Source organism: Amblyraja radiata, chromosome 3 (assembly GCF_010909765.2).
Source record: "Amblyraja radiata isolate CabotCenter1 chromosome 3, sAmbRad1.1.pri, whole genome shotgun sequence".
NCBI classification, from domain to species: Eukaryota; Metazoa; Chordata; class Chondrichthyes; order Rajiformes; family Rajidae; genus Amblyraja; species Amblyraja radiata.
In genome coordinates, this window is record NC_045958.1 from 97541739 (window position 1) to 97566113 (window position 24375).

At 44.3% G+C, this 24375-nt stretch overlaps 1 protein-coding gene across 8 annotated transcripts in view; it reads left to right on the forward strand.

Moving 5' to 3' along the window:
- Positions 1 to 24375, forward strand: part of adgrl3 (adhesion G protein-coupled receptor L3) — a 618558-nt gene that overhangs the window by 180044 nt on the left and 414139 nt on the right. For all 8 annotated transcript variants that reach the window (XM_033018411.1, XM_033018412.1, XM_033018413.1 and 5 more), the window contains one exon: positions 12120 to 12292. In XM_033018411.1, coding sequence (XP_032874302.1) covers positions 12160 to 12292 — 133 coding nt within the window. In that variant the 5' untranslated portion in view covers positions 12120 to 12159. The remainder of the gene's footprint in view (positions 1 to 12119; positions 12293 to 24375) is intronic.

The window sequence follows — 24375 nt, forward strand, 5'->3', positions numbered from 1 at the left end:
CTTAGACTACCCTCGATTACTACGACTAACATGACTAACCTACTACGACTAAACCTACGAGTAAAAAAATATCGATTTCTTTCCATGGCGAGCGTTTTTTACACGTGGGCTTTTTTCAACATGTTGAAAAATATGCTGCAACCTAGCTGAGGCCTCGAGTACTTTAGGACTACTCTCGAGCATGAAGGAGAGTTACAAAGACCTCCTACGACTTTGTGTCGACCATGCTGCGAGTATGAGTCGAGGGCAAACTCGCCAGAACTCGCGGATGAGGTCACCCAAGTGACTCAGCGGGTCTGGCAGCATCTCTGGAGAAAAAAGATGGGGGACGTTTCGAGTCGGGAACCTTCTTCAGACTCTCAGTGAAGCTTTGGGTCAGGTGATCCTAGAGTAACCGATGGACACGGGCAATGATTCCCAGATCTTTGAGGTAATATGGACAACAGAGGATCCCACCCCAATGATGCATTTTGAAAGGCAACCTCCCCCTTTAGGAAGCTCTAATCTCACAAAGCTAGTTTAGTTTTGATTATTGTCACATGTACCAAGGTACAATGAAAAGCTTTAGGTTGCGTGCTAACCAGACAGTGGAACGGCTATACATGATTACCATCGAGCCGTCCTCAGTGTCCACATGATAAAGGGAATAACGTTTAACGCAAGATAAAGTCCGATTAAAGATAGTCCGAGGTTCTCCAATGAAGTTGATAGTAGCTCAGGGCTGCTGACTAGTTTTTGATGGGGTGGTTCAATTGCCTGAAAACAGCTGGGTAAAACGCTGTCCATGAATCTGGAGGTGTGCGTTTTCACACTTCTATACCTCTTGCCTGATGGGAGAGGAGAGAAGTGGATATCACTGTGGTGAGACTCGTCCCTGATTCTGCTGGTGGCCTTGTCGAGGCAGTGTTAATTGTAATTGTCAATGGAAGAGTGGTTAGTTTGTGTGATGGTCCTCAAGTCTCTCTCATCTTTATTTGTGCACTGTGAAAGGCTTAATTGTTAACATGTACAGTCGTTCCCTGGACGCAGACAACAACTCTTCTTTTCCAAAATAAACTTTATTCCGAATTTAAAAAATAGATAAAAGAAGGACATTGTAAAAAATCTCCAAGTTTGCACATTCATTAGTGTTATATTCAGTACTGTTCCCAAACTATCCCCACACCAAGTACCCTTACGATTCACGTGAACCCAATGGATTGATATCCCTTTCCTTGTCTGAGTGACGTATTCATCGGACCATGTCCCGCATTGTCCCGCAGCAGAAGGACCCTAGAGTGGTCTTCCCCCGCAGAGACTTGGAGTTGGCTGCACCAAACGGTAGTCGTGACAATATTAAACTAAATCAAATTAGTTAGGTCAAATTAGTCAGAGCTAGACAGGGCTCTTAAAGATAGCAGAGTCAGGGGATATGGGGAGAAGGCAGGAACGGGGTACTGATTGTGAATGATCACATTGAATGGCGGTGCTGGCTCGAAGGGCTGAATGGCCTACTCTTGCACCTATTGTCCATTCTATTGTCTATCTATTGTCTATTGTTTATTAGGGCGGTCACGGTGGCGCTGCGGTAGAGTTGCTGCCTTACAGCGAAAGCAGCGTCGGAGACTGACCGCGGGTGCTGTCTGTACGGAGTTTGCATGTTCTCCCCGTGATCTGCGTGGGTTTTCTCCGAGATCTTCAGTTTCCTCCCATACTCCAAAGACGTACAGGTTTGTAGGTTAATTGGCTTGGTGAATGTAAAAAATGTCCCTAGTGGGTGTAGTATTGTGTTAATGTGAAGGGATTGCTGGTCGGCGCGGACCCAGTGGGCTGAAGGGCCTGTATCCGCATTATATCTCTAAACTAAACTAAACTAAAAAGCTGATGCTCGATTTTATCTTGCTACTTTGAAACAAGACACCTCAAACAATTTGACAGTTGCATGTCAAGACAGAGATGCATTAGAACCAAGCATTATTGGCACTTAATGGCTTTTAGCACCTTGTTATATTGCTGCTTCTGAGCACTCCATATTCTGTTTGCACTACAATTGTGGCCTAATGTCCCCTTGAGCAGTCCTGAATGACAGGGAGACTGTTGGTGTCACTAACTATGGGCGCCTGACAATTATCCAAAAGGAAAATATAACACACAGTGGAAATTTGAAGTGCAAGAGAAAACACTGGTAATGCTCATCAGTTCCAATGACAGATGAAAAGTGTTAATTGTGTATTCATCCAGGGATGCTGCCTGGCCTGTTGAATTTTTTTCCAGTCTTCTCTGCTCCAAATGGAAAGGCTTCGATGACGTGCTTACATTTGGTTTTCTCCTTACTTATCGTCATCTCAATTTCATTTTGTCTTCTCCTAAGACCCGAGTTCCCCTGCTGGTTCAGTTCTAAATGAGAGTCGCAGGATTTGCCATGCTGACATAATCACTGGTTACCAAGTAACACATCCGCAGGCAGTCTCAATAGGAAAGAATGTTCTTTATTTGTTATGGGTGGTAAATCTTTCCACACTAGCCAAACTAGCCTATGTTGTAACTAACCGATAATTTGATCAGTTCACTACTGTTCTTTCCTTATCTCTCACCCATTTAGCCTTTCTAGACTTGAGAGATACAGCGCAGAAACAGGCCCTTCGGCCCACCGAGTCAATACCGACCAGCAATCCCCGCACACTAGTATTATCCTACACACCAGGGAGAGTACAATTTTTGGCTGAAGGCAATTAACCTACCAACCTGTACGTCTTTACGCCACTGTGCCTGGACGTCACTGCTGCCCCTCGATCTATATTCACCTCTGGCCTTTGTCCAACCATCAGTGTACTCAAAATCCCCTCCTCACCTGTATCCACCTATGACTTGCCAGGCTTTGGCCTGTCCCACCTCTCTTCCTGCTTTCTCACCTCTTTCCCCCCCCAACCACAATCAGTCTGAAGAAGGGTGCTGATGTTACTCCAGTACTGTGTCCTTTTGGAAACTGGGTCTCTGTCACTGTAAGGCAGAAACTCTACCACTGCACCACCGTGCCATACACAAATATGCTTGCAACAGTACAGCAGGCTTGAAATCTATCCCACCCGTCCCCCAAATGCTCACCTGTATGTAAGGTCATAAGAAATAGTAGAATTAGGCCATTTGGCCCATCATTCAATCATGCCTGATCTAAGTCTCCCTCCGAACCCCATTCCCTTGCCTTCTCCCCATAACCCCTGACACCCATACTAATCAAGAATCTATCTATCTCTGCCTTAAAAATATCCACTGACTTGGCCTCCACAGCCTTCTGCATCAAAGAAATCCACAGATTCACCACCCTCGGACTAAATAAATCCCTCTCATCATCTTCCGAAAGGGACGCCCTTTAATTCGGAGGCCATGACCTCTAGTCCTAGACTCTCCCACTAGTGGAAACATCCTCTCCTCATCCACTCTTATCCAAGCCTTTCACTATTCTGTATGCTTCAATTATGTCCCCCCCTCATTAGACAATGGACAATAGGTGCAGGAGTAGGCCATTCGGCCCTTCGAGCCAGCACCACCATGCACTGTGATGATGGCTGATCATCCACATTCAGTACCCCATTCCTGCCTTCACACCATATCCTGTGCCTAAACTCTAGTGAGTGCAGGCCTAGTGCCTACAAACTTGTGTTGGCTGTAAATGTTTGGTGTTTGTAGATCTACCAGATACACTAGCACTAACCTTACTACACACTACGGCCAATTTACAATTTTAGCAAGCCAATTAGCCTACATAGTTGATATATTTGGAGTATGGGTGGAAACCGGAGCACCTAGAGAAAACCTTTGCGATGGGGAGAATGTATAAACTCCGCACAGACAGCACCCGTAGTCGGGATCAAACCCAGGTCTCTGGCACTGTAAGTCTTGGGTGGAAATACAAGATGCCTTATCAATCAGTCAATCAGTCAATCAGTCAATCAGTCAATCAGTCAATCAGTCAATCAGTCAATCAGTCAATCACTCAATCAATCAATCAATCAATCAATCAATCAATCAATCAACCAACCTTTATTGTCATCTTGCAAAGCAACAATTGGACTGCAAAATGAGAAGACGTTTCCCAGGGAATACCGGAGTATTGCACATAAAACTTAAACATTTCACACATAATAACAGTAAAAACAATCCAGTCCCTGATGAAACAGTATAAATAGTTAAAAGCAGGTAAAACAGCAACATTAAAATACAGTAAAAACAGTCATTAAAATGTCCAGGGCAGCTGATTTGAGTGGCCAGTGCCAAAGTTATTAAATTGTCAGTGCAAAGCAGCAAAATCAGGTGGAGTGACTGTTTAGCAGCCTCACAGCCTGTGGCAGGAAGCTGTTTAGCAGTCTGGTAGTCCGGGCTTTGATGCTACGGTATCTCTTGCCTGATGGCAGGAGATCCAGATGTGTGTGGAAGGGGTGCAGTTTGTCCTTAGCTATTCTCAGAGCTTTTTTCAGACAGCGGCTCTAGAACCATTCTTGTACCGAGGGTAGGGAGACGCCAATGATCCTCTCTGCTCCCCTCACTACCCTCTGCAGAGCCTTCCTGTCTGAGCAGTTACAGTTGGAGTATATTCTCAATATTCATCAATATTCTCAGAGCAGCAAAAATATTTCTAAACAGTCCTACCTCATATTTACTTTTCAAATGTTATTGCTAACAATGCATTGACTGATCATTTATCTCACTGGCACAGTGAGACAGTGCTACCCACAAAGTTTGTGTAGGAAGGAACTGAAGATACTCATTTATACAGAAGATAGACGCAATATGCTGGAGTAATTCAGCTGGTAATCCAGCATCTGTGGAGAACGAGTATAGGTGATGTTTCTGGTTGAAGAAGGATACCGACAAGAAACGTCACCTATTCTTTTTCTCCAGAGATGCTGCCTGACATTCGGAGTTACTCCAGCATTTTGTGTCTACCCATAAAATCGTCTGGGGTAGAACACAAAGAACTGGAATAACTCATAGGGTCAGGAGCATCTCTGGAGGACTTGGATTGGTGACATTTTAAGTTGGGTTCCTTCTTCAAATTGGAGAAGGGTCTCAACCCGAAACATGACCTATCAATGTCTTCCTGAAATGCTGCCTGACTCATTGAATTGCCCCAGTTATTTTTGTTCTATGCAACTTTCCTGTCCCTGTAGTTCCTTGTGTCTCCCAATTGTCTGGCATATTACTCTTCAACAATGGCCATGTTTTACAGTGTATGTCTTTGACTGGCCAACATCTTGGGACCTACAAATGTCCTTGCAACCTCTATAAATAGAAACCCTTCTTTATTTTTATACAATATTTAAATTTGCTCGCTTTTAGTGATGTCCTCAAACTGGCATGTATGGAATATGCTAAAAATATATGGAAAGGTCTTTTCATCTGTGAAATTAGGCTGTCATTTTGTTTAAGGCCACGTCCATCTTGTTATCCATACATGATAATCTTGAAATAAATAATCGGATTTATTTTTAATTTTCATTATGCCGAGCCTGCGGGTGTCACATTGCTTCTACTCCAGCGCTTGGCTTCCACGATCAACAACAGAGGTGTTATAGAGTCTTTCAGCATTGAAACAGGCCCTTCGGTCCAACTTGCCCACACCGGCCAACATGTCCCAACTACACTCGTCCCACATGCCTGCATTTGTCCAAATTCCGGCTAAACCTGTCCAATCCATGTACCTGTCTAAATGTTTCTTAAACATTGCGATAGTACCTGCCTCAACAGATCACTTTCAGCTTCAGTTTATTTTATTGTCATGTGTACCGAAGTGTAAAGCTTTTGTTGCGTGCTAACCAGTCAGCGGAAAGACAATGCATGATTACCATCGAATTGTCCACATTGTACAGATGCAGGATGCAGGATGGAGGGAATAATGTTTAGTGCAAAGTAAAGTCCAGTAAAGTCCGATTATAGATAGTCCAAGGGTCTCAAATGAGGTAGATGGTAGCTCAGGACTGCTCTCTAGTTGGTGATAGGATGGTTCAGTTGCCTGATAACAGCTGGGATGAAACTGTTCCTGAATCTAGAGGTGTGCGTTTTCACACTTCTGTGCCTCTTACCTGATGGGAAAGGGGAAAAGAGGGAGTGATTGGGGTCTCATCCTTGATTATGCTTGACTCTACAGATGGGGTGACAGGTACTTGATGGGCCGATGTGTGTAGTTTTGAAGAAGGTGTGCTTCTTACATTGTTCACACTGAACTTCTGTTAGCTTTCAGTGAAAGGACTGAGATTCTCAATACCTGAATGCACCCTTGCTCTTTTGATCCAATTTCCAAACTGCCCATCCACCCTGCGGACCAAAGATTCCTGTAAGATGTTGCACTTAGTTTAGTTTAGATTACAGTTACAGCGCAGAAACAGGACATTCGGCCCACCGCACCGATCAGCGATCCCCGCACACTAACACTATCCTACACAGACTAGGAACAACTTACATTTATACCAAGCCAATCAACCTACAAACCTGTACGCCTTTGGAGTTTGGGAGGAAACCGAAGTTCTCGGAGAAAACCCACGCAGGTCGCGGGGAGAACGTACAAACTCCATACTGACAGCACCGTAGTCAGGATTGAACCCATGTCTGGCGCTGTAAGGTGGCAACTCTACCGCTGCACCACTGTGCTGCCCTTTCTCAAGAAGGCTTTGAGAACATCCTTAGTCCTCTCATCATCAGAGGGTCATTTCCTCTGCCCGGCATCTCTCTGTTATGAGGAAATACCAGGATGGCGTCAGTTTTGGGAGCTCCAAGCATGAAAACAAAGAGTAGTTCGAACCTGCTATCTTTGGATGTTAGCTTAGGAGAAAATGTTGCCATTGGTTCACTTATTCTCCTAGTGGATTTGGTAGATTTTGTATGGATTTTGTATGGCAATATCACTGATGTTACTTCTGTAATGTTGTTAGGTGATGCCTGCTCTGCAAAGTCCATGTGCCTTGTTGAGGTATACAAGCGAGCAGTTATATAATCATATACTACAGAACCAGGCCAAACTCATTCATGCCAACCAAGGTACCCCAACTAAACTTGTCCCATTTGGCCCATATCACTCTCAGCCTTTCCTGTTCATGAACTTGTACAAATGTCTTTAAAATGTTGTTATCATACCTGCCTCAACAGCTCATTCCACACGCGGTCCACAAAAAATAGTTGCCCTTCATGTTCCTTTTTCCCCTCAAATCTTTGACCTCAAATTCTCGATTCCCCTGCATGGGGAAAGATACTGTGTGCATCCATTCTATCTATGCCCTTCATGATTTTATACACCTCTGTAAGGTCACCCCTCAATCTTTTACTCTCCAAGGGATAAACATAGAACAAAACAGCCCAAGAACTGGCCCTTCGGCCCACAATGTCTGTGTCGAACATAAGGCCAAGAGCAACTCCTATCTACATGCACATAATCCAAATTCCTCCATTCCCTGCATCTCCATATGCCTATCCAAAAGTCTCAGCCTGCCCAACCTCTCCCAATAACTCAGCCCCTCTGGTCCTGGCAACATCCTCCTAAATCTTTCCTGCGCTCTCTTTAGAGATGACTGCTATGCGGCAGATCACGAGCTATATGCCAGATTTGAGGCTTTGAACTTCTTCCTCAGAGACCCAAAGGCTGTGCTGGTTCACTTCAGGCTCTGGTGATTTTCATCTTTGATGTTTGCCTTCATTATGAGGAGACTCCAGAGATTTTGGAATTGGCTACATTTCCCCTGGTCCTTCAATGGACCTTCATTGTAAGAGGACAGTGCTGTACAGTGGGTGCAGGTTGCTTCAGGTTTTGTTTTATTGGTGTTAACATGCACAATTGTTTCTACGGAAGTGAGCTTGGACAGTTTTCTTGCAGAGTAACGATCATTAACTGTCCTTGTGGGCAAAACATTGTTCTATATCATTTGTACATTTGCAAATAGGGACGGCACGGTGGCGCAGCAGTAGAGTTGATGCCTTGCGCACCAGAGACCCGGGCTCGACCCTGACTAAAGGTGGTGTCTGTACGGAGTTAGTACGTTCTTTCCGTGACCTGCGTGGGTTTTCTTCAGTAGCTCGGTTTTCCTCCCACACTCCAGACGTACAGGTTTGTAGGTCAATTGGCTTGGTCAAATTGTAAAGCATCTCTAGTGGGTGTAGGATGGAGTATGTGTGCAGGGATCGCTGGTCAGCACGGACTCGGTGACTCAGTGGGCTGAAGGGCCTGTTTCTGTGCTGTATCTCTAAACTAAACTAAACTACATAAATTATATATTTTGGACCAAATTACAAATGCTACTATAGGTAACACATTTAGTCATTGCCTTTAGCTGGTAATTTATCAAAGCTGGACCACTAACCGCTCGTGAACAAGTTGGTGTCTACTTCTGAATGTATATCAATATTCTGCAATTGAAAATTGTGGATATTGAGACTGAGTATCCTTCAAACATAAATCTGAAAATATGTTGCCCATTCACATTTCAGAAGAATTCAGTGTTAAAGAAACATACCAGTTGCTGGGTTCTGTGACTTAATTTTACCGAACCGATTTTAAAATGCAGAAAGATTCACATAATTGTAGGTAATGAGTGATATCCAAGCTATTAGATTGTTTTCTAAGTTTGGGGTTTTCGAACCTTTCATTTTAGTTGTGTTTGCCTTTGTGAAGAGGTAGTTTAGTGTGTTTTAAAATTGTAGATAGCTGCAGTGAGAATAGAGTGGGGCGCTCATTCTTGTACTTCAGATGACCCATAAGGTACCTCCACTCATTGCATTCACAAGGGTACACTGTGAGGTTCCTGCTAAAATATGTTCCTGGGAATTATCATGTACTTTTGACACGTCTGTAGTGTGTGGAGTAGAAATCTTTCAAGGGTAAGAAATAATAAAACACAAGAGGTTTAAAAACAAAACGTTTCAACACGACATTTGAAAACTTCCACAGTAAAATTCCAACAATCTGCTATTCTATCATTCAGAAATCCCAATGGGTTGGCAACTGGCTCCTCGGGTGATGTTAAGCTGCAGGGAGGAAAGGTTGTGTGGCAAATAACATCTCGTATGTGCTTGCTAAACCTTAATTTCCCACTCTCCCTGCTTCTTACTCGGGCCACTATTCTTGCCTCCCCTTCACTGACTTACTGACCCCTTTCTCCCTTTGTTTAACGGACCCCTGTAGAGCAGCAACTTCACTGTTTAGGGCAGCACGGTGGCGCAGTGGTTGAGTTGCAGCCTTCCATGGACCTGGGTTCGATTCCGACTGCAGATGCTGTCTGTACGGGGTTTGTACGTTCTCCCCGTGACTTGCGCGGGGTTTCACCGAGTGCTCCCGCTTCCTGCCGCACTCCAAAGATGTACAGGTTTATAGGTTAATTGATTTGGTATAAATGTAAATTGTCCTGAGTCTGTGTAGGATCGTGTCAATGTGCAGGGATCGATGCTTGTCGCGGACTTGATGGGCCCAATGGCCTGTTTTCATGCTGTATCTCTAAACTAAACTAAACTACTGCTGCACCATTTTGCCGCCCTAAGCCAACCACCGTTAGTGGTTGATTTATTCGCTATCTGCCATTGCAAAACTTGACAAGTGCAATGCATGTGACCTGGTTTGTTTTTATAGGTAGTAAAGACAGAACACTCAATGCTAGGATTTATTTCAAGAGGGCTTGTATACAAAAACAGGGATGTAATGTTGAGGCTCTATAAGGTGCATTTGAAATATTGTGAGCAATATTGGGCACCATATCTGTGGAAGGATTAGCTGGCTCTGGAGAGGGTCCTGAGGAGGTTTACAAGAATGATCACAGGAATGAGAAGGTTAACCTATGATGAGCAATTGTCAACACTGGGACTGTGCTCGCTGGTGTTTAGAAGAATGAGGGGGGACCTCATTGAAACATACAGAATAGTGAAAGGCTTGGATAGAGTGGATGTGGAGAGGATGTTTCCCACTAGTGAGAGAGTCTAGGACTAGAGGTCATAGCCTCGGAATTAAAGGATGTTCTTTCAGGAAGGAGATGATGCGACATTTCTTTAGTCAGAGGGTGGTGAATGTGGAATTCTTTGCCACAGCAGGCTGTGGAGGCCAAGTCAGTGGATAAATTTAAGCCATAGATAGGTGGATTCTTGATTAGTACAGATGTTGATTATGGGGAGAAGGCAGGAGAATAATAATAATAATAATAATAATAACTTTATTTATAAAGCTCTTTAAACAACTACAGTTGCCACAAAGTGCTGTACATGAGAAATCATGAACAAAAAGCTATTACAAACAATTAAAAACCATTAAAAACCGTAAAACGAAGGACTATAAAAAACACACTAAAAATTAAAAGACATTAAAAGCACTAAAAACAGGAGCAATGCCTCAGCCAGTGTCGAAAGCCAAGGAATAAAAATATGTTTTTAGGGAGGATTTGAAGATGGACAGTGAGGGGGCCTGTCTGATGTGCAGCAGCAAGGTGTTCCAGAGTGCCGGAGCAGCAACAGAAAAGGCTCTATCCCCTCTGAGCTTCCGCTTAGACCTTGGTGAATGGGGTTAAGAGGGAGAGATAGATCAGCCATGATTGAATGGCGGAGTAGACTTGATGGGCCGAATGGCATAATTCTACTCCAATTCCTTATGAGCTTATTACGGTGGTAAGCTCCCATGAACAATGGCCGTGAGAAACCAACTATCGCTCTCACCTCCTGCCTTAAGGTTAATTGGAATCTCCACTTTCACAATCATACAAAAGCAATCATCGACAGTGTTGGAAATTATGAACCAAAGCAGATGATGTGAGAGATGCACAGCAGGGAAGAGAGAAAGGGAATGTAATGCTTCAGTTCAAAGGTCTCCTGATGAAGATGGGAACCACTAAGATGCCGATTAGCATGTAGCTGAATCTTGCTTCATCCGAGGAGAGTATTGAGTATAGGAGGTCATGTTGCAGTTGTATAAGACGTTGGTGAGGCCTCACTTAGAGTATTGTGTTCCGTTCTGGGCGCTGTGTTATGGGAAAGATGTTGTCAAGTTGGAAAGGGTAGAGTGAAGATTTACAAGGATGTTGCCAGGGCTCGAGGGACTGAGCTATAGGTAGAGGTTGAGCAGGCTATGCGTCTATTCCTTGGAGCACAGGATTTACAAGTGGCAGATTTTGAGGCATCGTCCCCACCCCTTTCCCAACTCCACCCCCAGGCCTTTCAATGTATAAAACTAGTTGAGGTTGTGATTTTATTTTTTTTAAGTAAAAAATATTTTAGAATGTGGTAAAAATGGATTAAAAATATGAAATGATTTAAAAATAGGTGAAATCACTTCCCTGCACTTTTTACTCCAGGTTGGCACTTTCATCAAGGAATGGGACTGAATGTTTCCTGCCAGTTGTGCCTTGGAGCAGAATTATAGTGCATTGGACTTCCATTCAGCTTACCTGAATGCTGCCCAGCAGTCAATTTTGAACCCAGCAGTATAAGCAAAGAAACATAGAAACATAGAAAATAGGTGCAGGAGAAGGCCATTCGGCCCTTCGAGCCAGCACCTCCGTTCAATATGATCATGGCTGATCATCCAAAATCAGAACCCCGCTCCTGCTTTCTACCCTGATTCCATTAGGCCCAAGAGCTATATCTAACTCTCTCTTGAATACATCGCTTGAATAGGTCGCTTTTGCAGGGATGCGACCAGCAGCTTGTTCCCGTTCCAGGTGCGGAAGTCAGGAATATGTAGGAAGGAGCTGCAGATGCTGGTTTACACTGACGTTAGACACAAAATGCTGGAGTAACTCAGCGGGTCGGGCAGCATCTGAGGAGAGAAGGAATGGGTGGCGATTTGGGTCGAGACACTTCTTCAGTCATGACTGAGTTGGCGAGCGCGGTAACTCTTGTCCCTCTCTACACTACTCTTGTCTGAGTGGCGGTTGACGTTCAAAAAGAGGGGACCTGGTGCGGGGGGGGGGAGGGGATTTGTAACTGTAAGCACCCTCTATGTGGTGACTATTGGGTGTGCACGCAAAGAAAATAAATTCACTGTGACTTGTCGCAAGTGTCAATAAAGTATTCCATTCACATTCAATTAAATTCAAGCTTATGCTTATGTTTCTCCTCTTGCTTACTCCCGTGCCCTATGTTTAATAAATAATCAACCGTTTATTATTTTCTTTTTGCAGACCTGCAGTCGGTGAATGCTGAGTGTGAAGTACTGACAGAATGCCGGGGGGGAGCAGCAAATCCTGCACGTTACCCAGAAACGTTGCCTACCCTTGTCCAGTTGAGCTTCACCAAATGATCATGTGGATGCAGTGCTTCCTGATCATGCTCTTCAGCTCAGCTGCAGTAACTGGTAAGTTCCTCGATGGCTGAAAACAACATGCTCCCTTGCAGCTGAAGTGGCGATATTTTGTTGCATGCGTTGTTGAGATGTTGAAGATTTAAATGCAGTTGTGCAAGGCAGTCCCGGTCTTTCACTTTAATTTGTGATGGTATATTGTTATTGCCTTTGTTAACACATATCAGACAATCCTGCTGGAGGATATATCCCTTAGTGATGCAGTTGAGTTAAGAATGACCTCCCTTGACTTCTGAACAGAATGACCCCAAGAATGAGACCCCACGTGGACTTTTAATCAGCTGTTCACCCATGTTGAATGGCTTCATATACCCCACGAGTTATTGTTTAGGCTCTTCGCCTTCCGGTGCATAATTTTCCAATAATGGAATGCAGACTTTGGACAAGGATTTGGTTGCCAAGGGCGTCGGGACTTTACAAACTCAAGATGGACAGATTTGATTCCCAATACATGTCGAATCAATTGACCTCCGCTGAATGGCACTTGGAATGCTGCAGTGGGATACAGATGAAATGGTTTGACACGGTTCTTGCTGCCCGACGTTACCTCTGCAAGTGTGCAGATGTGGATATAGAGGGTGGAGGGCTCTCGCATGCAATTTCCTCTTCACTGGTTTAGTTTAATTTTAGTTTAGAAATACAGCACAGAAACGGGCCCTTCGGCAGGTGGCGCGCGAAGATTATGTGAATCCCAAAATCCTGTGGCGCTGCGTGTCACTGCCTACGTCACCACGTACCATGCTTGCATAATGCACGCCATGCGCGCATCACGTGCGCGTCGTGCGTCGTGACGCGTAAATGATGTCGCGTAAATGATGCGCAAATTACGCCAAAGTGGGACAGGCCCTTAAGGCAGCAACTATATCGCTGCTCCACCGTGCCGTCCCTAAATTATGTCCATTTTATCTGTTTAGAATTTTGTGTGAATGGCTGATTAGTGAGAGCTGAAATTATAAAATGATGAGGGTTGCAGCAACTCGGTGCAACTGTCCAGGTTTTCATGGTCAGAGGTTGATTATGGCTCCTTTAAAGAATGGTATGTTAAATTCTGACAGATTGCAACTAGTTTGTGTGCTTCAGTCAATAACCTGAAATGGCTCAATAGATAATAGACAGTAGGCAATAGGGGCAGGAGTAGACCATTTGGCCCTTCGAGCCAGCACCTCCATTCACTGTGATCAGGGCTGATCATCCACAATCAGTACCCCGTTCCTGCCTTCTCCCCATATCCCCTGACTCCGCTATCTTTAAGAGCCCTGTCTAACTCTCTCTTGAAAGCATCCAGAGAATCAGCCTCCACTGCCTTCCGAAACAGAGAATTCTACAGATTCACAACTCTCTGGGTGAAAAAAGTGTTTCCTCATCTCTGTTCTAAAAGGCCTGCCCCTTATTCTTAAATTGTGGTCCCTGGTTCTGGACTCCCCCCAACCTCGGGAACATGTTTCCCGTCTCTAGCGTATCCAATCCCTTAATAATCTTATATGTTTCAATAAAATCCCCTCACATCCTTCTAAATTCCCGAGTATACAAGCCCAGTTGCCCCATTCTTTCAACATGTGACAGTCCCGCTATCCCGGGAATTAACCTTGTAAACGTACGCTACACTCCCTCAATAGCAAGAACCTCCTTCCTCAAGTTTGGAGAACAAAACTGCACAAAATACTTTGTGTGGTCTCACTATGGCCATGTACAACTGTAGAAGGACCTCTTTGCTTCAATACTCAAGTCCTCTTGTTTTGAAGGCCAACATGCCATTAACTTTCTTCACTACCTGCATGCTTTCTTTCAGCATTTTCAGCATTTTCCAACATCTGCAGTTCCTTCTTAAATGCTTTCTTTCAGTGACTGATGTAAAAGGTCTTGTTGTATGTCCCCTTTTCCCAACTTGATACCATTCAAATAATAATCTACCCTCCAATCCACAGGAACTATTCCTGAATCTATAGAACATTGGAAAATGATCACCAATGTGTCCACAATTTCTAGAGCCACCTCCGTAAGTACCCTGGGATGAAGTCCATCAGGCTCTGGGGATTTATCAGCCTTCAGTCCCATCAGTCTACCCAACACCATTTCCAGCCTAATGTTCCTCCGTCACCCGAGGTGCTCTGGCCACTAGTACATCTGGGAGATTGTGTCTTCCTTGGTGAAGACAGATCCAAAGTATCTGTTCAACTCGTCTGCCATTTCCTTGTTCCCCGTGATAAATTCACCTGTTTCTGTCTTCACATTTGTCTTAACTATTTTTTTCCTCTTCACATACAGTACCTAAAGAAGCTTTTACTATCCTCCTTTATATTCTTGACTAGCTTACCTTCATACCTCATTATTTCTGCCTGTATTGCCTTTTTAGTTATCTTCTGTTGCTCCTTAAAATGTTCCCAATCTTCTGGCTTCCCGCTCATGTTTGCTATGTTGTACTTCTCTTTTATTGTTATATACTGTCCTTGACTACCCTTGTCGCCCACGGTCACCTCTTACTCGCCTTAGAATCGTTCTTCCTCTTTGGAATGAACTGATGCTGCACCTTCTGTATTATTCCCAGAAATACCTGCCATTCAACTTTGGCCAGCTCCTCCCTCATGCCTCCATAGTCCCCTTTGCTCCACTGTATTACTGACACTTACGATTTTCCCTTCTCCCTCTCAAATTGTAGGTTAAAACATCATATTATGGTCACTACCTCATAATCTTTACCTTGAGTTCCCTAATCAAATCCGGTTCATTACACAACACTAAATTCAGAATTGCCTTTTCCCTTTGTCAAGTGGTGAGATTGTTGCTATCTTTGCTTCTTTTCCTGCAGTAATATTAAATAAACTTTTTATTCTTGTATTCTCATCCCCATGAATTCTACAGCTCAGAGAGTCTATTTTACAGAGGTGAACACTTTCTCCTCAAACTTTTTAAATAACACGCCCACATCTGAAACAATAGTCCCTTAAATTTGTCGGTAGTTATAGTGATTTGCAAAAGCATTCCATTAAACCAGGGTTGCACGGTGGCACAGAGGTAGAGTTGCTACCTTACAGTGCTTGCAGCGCCGGAGACCCAGGTTCGATCCCGACTAGGGGTGCTGTCTGTACGGAGTTTGTACGTTCTCCCCGTGACCTGCGTGGGTTTTCTCCGAGATCTTCGGTTTCCTAGGTTTGTAGGTGAATTGGCTTGGTATAATTGTAAAATGTCCCGAGTGTGTGTAGGGTAGTGTTAATGTACAATGTACAAAGATCACTGGTCGGTGCGGACTCCATGGGTCGAAGGGCTTATTTCCGCATTGTATCTCAAAAATAAACTAAACTGAGCTGATGGGCATGCGTGAGAGAAAGCAAATTGTAGGTAAATACAGGGAGTAACTGTCCTGGGAGCTGGCATGGATAAGATGAGCCGAACGGCAGTCTCCTATGTTGTTTAAAGATGCATATATCTCAAAATGGAAGGTGAAATAAATAAAGGAATGGGTGGGGTGGGGTGGGCATGGGGGGGGGGGGGTGAGGAAGTGCGTGGTGAACAGAGTATTGTAACTGCACATGATAAAATAATAATCTAAAGTCTAAAGAAACCTCATTTACTTGAAACTGAAAACATGACAGTATTTTGTCTTCAAACCGTGCTAACGATTGCAGTGACATTGGGTTTTGCATGCTCAAGCCCATTTTAAAGATCCCTATAAAATAAACTCCCTTATCATCAGTTGACAGACATCTGCTTTCTTCTGCAATTGGTTGTGGTGAGAGTAGTGTCCCCGCATTTCAGGCACGGTCAGCAACTTCATTGATTTGATTGATCTGCAAGAGTCGAAGCGCCAGAGAAGCGAGTAAATGAGTGCGGCTCGATGGGGAAAGTCATCGCTGCCCGTGGGGATCAGGGCATGGAAGGAAGGGCATAAACTCTGGTAATTCCCATTCTCCAGATCTGCCCTCTGCACCTGAGGGTAATTTGGATCATCACCCATTGGGGGAGAGGGGGGGGGGGGGTTGAGACCCTGAGAGCAAGAGGCATGGAGATGGCATATACAAGGGAGAGCCATAACAAAGGGAGATTCTGGTTGATTTATTTCCATTGGGAGGAGATAACCAGAAGCCCAGTTACAGAGGCTTTTTGGAAATCTGTCTTCTGAGCTGCTTCATAGATTGGTTTTATTTTAAGGGTTGTTAAATGTTATCGCAGACAGAAATGCCTTGGAATTGATTCACATGGCAGTCTGCCTTTTGCTACTTTTGGGATTTAAATTTTGTTTTTTGTGACTTAAATCGCAAAGCAAAACCCTGTTGGGCGGCACAGTGGCGCAGCTGTAGAGTTGCTGCTTCACAGCGCCAGATGCTCAGGTTTGGTCCTAACTACGGGTGCTGTCTGTACGGAGTTTATACATTCTCCCCGTGTTCGCGTGGGTTTCTTCCAGGCGCTCCAGTTTCCACCAACGATGCACAAGTTTGTGGGCTATTTGGCCTTTGTAATTGTTAATTGCCCCTAATGTGTGGGATAGTGCTGGTGTATGGGGTGATCATTGCTCAGCGCAGACTCGGAGGGCCTGTTGCAACACTCCATCTTGATGCAGCACGAGAAGGAAGCCACTTGATCAATTATGTCCTCACTTGCCAACATGGGAGGTCATGAGGAATAGCAGCAGAATTAGGCCATTTGGCCCATCAAGTCTACTCCGCCATTCAATAATGACTAATCTATCTCTCCCTCCTAACCCCATTCTCCTGCCTTTTCCCCATAACCCCTTCTGTGGCAAAGAATTCCACAGATTCACCACCCTCTGACTAAACAATTTTCTCCTCATCTTCTTCTTAAAATAATCTATTTCAATTCTAAGGCTATGAACTCTGTTCCTAGACTCTCCAACTAGTGGAAACATCCTCCCCACATCACCTCCCCCCCCCCCCCCCCCCCCCCCCATGAATGTTTTTATGAGGTCCCCCCTAATTCTTCTAAACTCCAGCGAGTACAGGCCCAGTGCCGTCAAACGCTCATCATAGGTTAACCTACTAATTCCTGAGATCATTCTTGTAAACCTCCACTGGACCAACTCCAGAGCCAGCACATCTTTCATTTGGATAATCCTTATTTATTCTTGTCTGCTTCCACCCACACCCACCTGTCTCCCATTCTAACTCCCCCTCTCCCACATCGCTCCATCTGCTGATCCTTCACCCTTCCTTGTTCCACATGTTGCCTCACTCCTGGCCCCGCCTCACCCCTCCTCTTCGCCTCTTTATACTGGCTATCTTCCCTCTCCCCTCTCAATCCAGATGTGCAGGGACTTGACCTGGAACATTAAGAGTTTCTTTAACCTCTACAGATAAATGCTGCTTCATCTGTGGAGTTCCTCCAGAACGTTGTCTTTGTTTGCTTGCAAACTGGTTGAGTGCTACATAGAAAACAAAATATGCCATTGCAGAGGGTCCAACTATCAATTGAACCAAGACCATTGGATTTCATGAATGGCTCCAATGATGTTCTATGCCATGAATGTTCTCCCTATAAGTATCTGGGCCAGTGTGTTTTGTTTCATTCTATTCCATTCAATGGGGAGTTTTCCTGAAGGAATTAGAACATAATTTATTTTAGGGGAGGGAACAGCGGGGACAGTTTTAAGATATCCCTGCTCCTCCATTAACTGAATCCGCCTTGCCACATCACACAAAGCTTTAGGTATGGCCAGACATGGGAGGTTTAACAAAGAGGGAATTGGAAAGAAAATAACTTCTCGGATTAAAGCTGAAAGGTCATGCCTTTTTAATTTCAAAAGCCAAAGATTCTTGTCATTGGTGGAAAGTGAAGCTGAAGGGATCGGACGGGATTTGGAGAAGTGGCAGAGAATGGTAAGGATGACGGAGAAGGAAATTAAACAGCGCATCCTCTGGTAAATCAAATCAGCAAGGGTTTGGGGATTTGAAGTAACATTTTGTTTTTAATTTAGAACAATAGTTAGGGGGTGTGAAAATCGAGCTCATTCCAGAAGAGTACTAATGGTGGGAAAATGTCTGTCTGGTAACCTTTCAGCTTTTAGTTCCTGTTATATTGGCTTTTATATCTCTGTCTGTTTTACCTGTGATTAAAAGGTTGGAAAACAAACTATTAAAAGTTCTATAAAGGGGCTGTCCCACTTCAGAGACATAATTGGCGAATTTAGAAGAGTTTAGGAGAGGTTGAAAAGGTGTCATGTTGAAGACCTTCTACTATGTGGAATAACTCCTTCGACCTCCTTCGACTATGTTGAAGACTAGCTTCGACTAGCTTCTGGAAAATTGGACACCGAATAGTGGAGAGTGTAGACGACCACCTTCGATCTCCTTAGACCTCCTTTTGACTAAGATGAAGACTATCTATGACTACCTTTGACTACCTTCGATTACCTTTGACTACCCTCAATTACCTACGAATAACATGCCGACTTACTACGACCTACTTCGACTAAACCTACGAGTAAAAAAATATAAATTTTATTTTAAATACCTATTTTTACTTGCGGGCATTTTTTAGCATGTTGAAAAATACGCCGCGACCTAGCTGAGGCCTCGAGTACGCGGGGACTACTCTCGAGCATAAAGGAGAATTACAAAGACCTCCTAGGACCTCATGTCGATCATGCTGCGAATATGAGTCTAGGGCAAACTCTTCTAAACTCGCCAATTAGATCGCCGCAGTGGGACAGCCCCTTTAGTCTAATGCTCATTTTCTGGAAGCTGTCATTGCTTTGAGTCGCATTAGCAGGTCGGGATCTGCTTTTATTGAGTTTGGGTAGTAAGATAAACTGGTTGAGTGATTTTAACTATTGTGCAACATATGTTCTCTTTTTTTAGTTGCAACTAACGTTATTATAGTTGATCGTTAGCATAGGTCTGGTATCAGTTTGTTACTAAAGTCAGAAATTCAATATCTTCTGAAGTAATTTCATTGAGCCTTCAGAATAAAATGATGTACCTTTAAAACGAGATGAGGAGAAATTTCTTCAGTCAGAGGGTGGTGAATCTGTGGACTTCATTGCTGAGTCATTGGATAGTTTTGAGGCAGAGATTGACAGGTTCTTGATTAGGAAGGGTGTCAAAGGTTATGGGCAGAAGGCAGGATAATGTGGTGAGAGGGAAAAATAAATTAACCATGATTGGGTTGAGAGGGAAAAATAGATTAACAATGGCGGAGTAGACTCGATAGGCCAAATGGCATTCTCCTCCAATGATTTATGAACTTAACTTAAGTTTAGTTTGGAGATACAGCATGGAAACAGACCATTTGGCACACGTAGTCTGCGCTGACCAGCAATCCCCATACACTAGCACTATCTTACACACTGGGGACAATTTACAATTTTTACCAATACCAATCAACCTACCAACCTGTACGTCTTTGGAGTGTGGGAGGAAAACAGAGCTCCCAGAGAAAACACACATGGTCACAAGAAGAACATACAAGCTCCATACAGGCAGTACCCATAGTCAGGATCGAAACCGTGTTTCTGGCGCGGGAAGGCAGCAACTCTAAATCTGCGCCGCCATGCTGTCCCTTACCGTGTGGCTCTCTATCCAAGTGACAGCTCCAGGAATGACTGGATGATTCACTGAGTCCCATTCTATTTAAGTAGTTACATAACCCCTATTCCTCCCACGAACAAATGCTTATAAAACTGATATGATGGGTGTTCTCGCTAAAATCAGGAAGACTACTGCGGGGGTGGGGAGACAATTTCTCAATGAAATAACCGTGAAATCTTAGTCCTGAAGCAAAGATGCCTATTTGTACAACTACCTTTCGGTATAGAATCTGCCTTGTTCCAACAATACCGTTTGTCGTTGAGACTGTTTGTTAGCCTGTTGCCAGTGGGGATTTCTGATTTTTAAAGTGCCACTTGATCTGGTCAAAGAACTCTAAGCTGAGGGATATTAAGCCAGAGCTCACTCTTCCCCCTGACCCGAATGAGCATCCAGCTCACTCGATGGAAATCCCCTCTTATCATAGGGTGCCGTAGAGAGGCAATGAGCTGTTGAATAGCCACTGTCCAATGTCAAGTGATTATGTTCCAAAATATAAAGCTGCATGTAACGTAAAACCAATTGGTATTAAATTAACAATCTCTTCCAGTTCCTTGTCCAGCTGTTGCACAATGTGGATAAAATCATACTGGGGCTTTTGAGCGTGGAATGAGGATGCACTCGTGCTGGCCTCTTCTCTGTGTGCATTGAAAGCATGAATAGCTTCTTAAATGTACAATGTCACCGTAAATGCAGAATGTACAGAAATCCTATCTCCCATATGGGCCGGGGCAAGGGGCCCATTTACATGCTGGAGTGCTTCTGGAATTTGACTATGAACGCAACTGCCCTGGATTCCAGTTACAGGCAAGTGTTACTGGAACAAGCGAGCAAGCCCGACACATGTAGGTCCTCCAGAAGTTTGGGCATGCAAAATGTGCAAAATGCTAGCGCGTCTTGATTGAAAACCCCAGTGAGAGTTTATGTGTAGACACAATTAAACAGTTCTGAAGAAGGGTCTCAACCCGAGGTGGTGAATCAGTGGAATTCTTTGCACAGATTCACCACCCACTAAGATATAGATGTTGATGTAAAGAGATATAGAACAGATGAATGAAAGATATGCAAAAAAAGTAACGATGATGAAGGAAACAGGCTATTGTTAGTGGTTTGCTAGAGGCTCGTGCAACTTGGGTGGGGGAGGGATGGAGAGCGAGGGAATTCCGGGGTTACTTGAAGTTAGAGAAATCAATATTGTAAGTTGCCCAAGCAAAATGGTGTTTTCCCACAGAATCTTTTGTCAGAGGGTGGTGAATGTGGAATTCTTTGCCACAGAAGGCTGTGGAGGCCAAGTCAGTTGATATTTTTAAGGCAGAGGTAGATATATTCTTGATTACAGGTGTCAGGGGTTATGGGGAGAAGGCAGGAGAGTGGGGTTAGGAGGAAGAGATAGATCAGCCATGATTGAATGGCAGAGCAGACTTGATGGGCTGAATGGCCTGATTATGTTCCTATAATGTATGATCTTATGAAATGTCACCTATTCCTTTTCTCCCGCGATGCTCTCTGACCCGCTGAGCTGCTCCAGCTTTTTATGTCTATCTACAATAAAACAGTGTTTCTTGAGCAGTGAACACCATTTCTGTTGGGCTTCTGTGCAGGCTTGAACAGCTTGTGAATGCCTTAGCATTGTAACATTTTAGTTTAGAGATACAGCCTGGAAACAGGCCTTTCGGCCGGTCGGGTCTCTGCCAACCAGTGACCACCCATAAACTAGTTCTATCCTACACACTACCGACAATTTATAGAAGCCAATTAACCACCAAACCTGCACATCTTTGGAATGTGGGAGGAAACCCGAGCACCTGGAGAAAACCCACGCGGTCACAGGGAGAATGTACAAACTCCATACAGACAATGGCCGTGGTCAGGATCGAACTCTGTAATTGGCCTGTCCCACTGAGGCGACACTTGAGGCGACTGCCAGGGACTAATTTTAATGGAATTCACCTACGACACCTGGCGACAATCTACAACAACACCTGACGTCAACCAAGACAGCAAACATTGTCGCCACTGTCGCCGAACATTAAAAAAAAAATCTCCTAAGTGGGACAGACCCACAAGACGTCAACTTTACCACTGCAACATTGTGCTCCCTCCAACATCTGTGCTGAAAATGGATCATGTAACGCTTATTAAGAAACAGGGCACTTGCAGGAAATAAACTATTTCTCGACATTCTGTGCACCTTTCACAGGTAATTAATTTTCTTTATTGTTTTAGTTCATTTAAGAGATATGAGCTTTGCAGGTTGAGCCAGCATTTAATTTTCCATTCCTAATTGCCCTTGAGAAGGTTGTGGTGAGGTGACTTCTTGAATTGCTACACTTCACGACGTGTGGGTTTACTTACACTGCTGTGAGGGAGAGAGTTCCAGGCTTTTGATAAAGGAATGTTGATATGTTTCAAAGTCAAGTTTACCCCATTTAAATTGGAAATGGAGCATGTCTACATGTTGGGAATTTATGTACTTGAATGTGTTGAGCAGAACATATTTTCATTGTTGTTGTCGAGTACAGAGTAAGCTCTTTATTTTTTTTAATTTAATATCTCTGTCACTGGTACACCCATGGGATTTGGGGTTGTGTGAGGAGTGAGATGAGAGGTCCTGAAGGCAGAGGAGTTAAAGAGAGGAGAGGAAACATGATTCATTTCCAGGAACATGTAGAGACAGGAGCAAGTTGGGACACATTCCCCAACGACCACCTCTTTGGGAAGTACTATTTTCTGGAAGTTAAGACAGTGGTCACAGATTTACCATGTTTTGCAGGAGGGGTCCGATTCGTATCCCTTAGATTGCTCTGCCTGAAGAGGTGAATGTCACTGTCATCCAGATGTTCTTCACTTCTCAATACTTCCTGTAGCAGATTAGTTTAGTTTAGAGATACAGAGTGGAAACAGCCCTTCGTCCCACCGGGTCCGTGCCGACCAGCAATCCCCGCACATTAATACCATCCTACACCCATTAGGGACAATTTTTACATTTACCAAACCAATTAACGTACAAACCTGTATGTCTTTGGAGTGTGGGAGGAAACCGAAGATCTCGGAGAAAACCCACTCAGATCATGGGGAGAACGTAGAAACTCCGTACTGACAGCACCCATAGTTGGGATCGAACCTGGGTCTCCGGCGCTGCATTCGCTGTAAGGCAACTGTTGCACAACCGTGACCACCCAATGATACATTCTATGCCATGTTTCCTAGATGGTAGCACCCTGCTGCCTGAGAGATGAGACTGATGTTCTCAGTGCAAGGAAACGGGACCTTGTCCCATTGAATGGTGGTCAGCAATTGCCATGGGCCAGGAGCTAAGGAGACAGTTGGGCAGCGCTGACAGCACTTGTAGATATCACAAAAATCCAGAAATCCACGTGAATGTTCAGGACTTTCACTCCTGAAAGTGCGTCACAGTGGTGCAAGGCCACGCAATGGCGCTTCTGTTAGATCTACTACCGCGCAGCTCCAGAGACCCAAGTTTGATCCTGACCTGGGTATCAAATAGCAGATCAACAGTGAGACTTGGCCACCAAGCAGCAGATCCAAGTAGCAGGTCTCTCTAGTCGCAAGAGACCTTTGCTATTAAGGAGGAGATTCATAGTGAGACTTGGCCACCAATCTTCAGGTCCACAGTGAGACCTGGCCACCAAGGAGTAGGTCCTCAGTGGCACTTGGCCACCAAGTAGCAGATCTACATTGAGACCTTGCTACCAAGTAGCAGATCCAAGTAGCAGGTTTCTGTGGCGGCAAGGTACCTTGCCACTAAGGAGGAGCTCCACAGTGAGACTTGGCCACCTAGGGGCAGATCCACAGTAAGGATTGACCACCAAGTAGCAGATCCACAGTGAGAGTTGGTCACGGAGGGATTCAACACATCAGCCTCTGGCCAGCCAGCTGGTTGTTTGAGCCAGTTGTCCTCCCACGTGAAATGGAAGCCAACCTACAGCTGTGAGACCTCCAGGATCTGAGCTTTTCTTGCTGAATCCTCTGTCTCGATGGTGCAGTTACGTGCTTACCAGATGGTATCGCCTGCATTTCTAAACTAAAAGTTTGTGCATGAGAGTGAGGTGCTCGGGAAATAGAGTAACAGGGAACATTGGAAAACAGTGGAGGGCGAAGAAAGAGGTGTCTAATGACAATTGTGCCTTGTGTGTGTGATTTGATTTGCTCATGGATATTTCTTTGGCCACTGTCATTGCCATATCTACAAATAGGCCTTCCAATCACTGGTGTAAGGAATCTTCCTCCGCATACCGTCCCTCATCACTGAGAGTGTTTGTGTCCTTGTAGATCTGGGAGACCTGTTCTCTGTCCATGTTCCCACAGTAAACAAAGCACATAACAATGCTTCGCCTTCCCAGCAGTGACACAGAGCAGATGCCGTCCGTCAGTGACACTGAGTGGGAAATAACGTGCAAGATGGAGTAACATTGTCTATAGAACAGAGCGGTAATAATAATGTTGAATTTACCAAAAAGAGAAACAAACTCGTGTGTCAGTTTCCATGCATCAGATAAGTTGGCTTACGGGCATTTATAT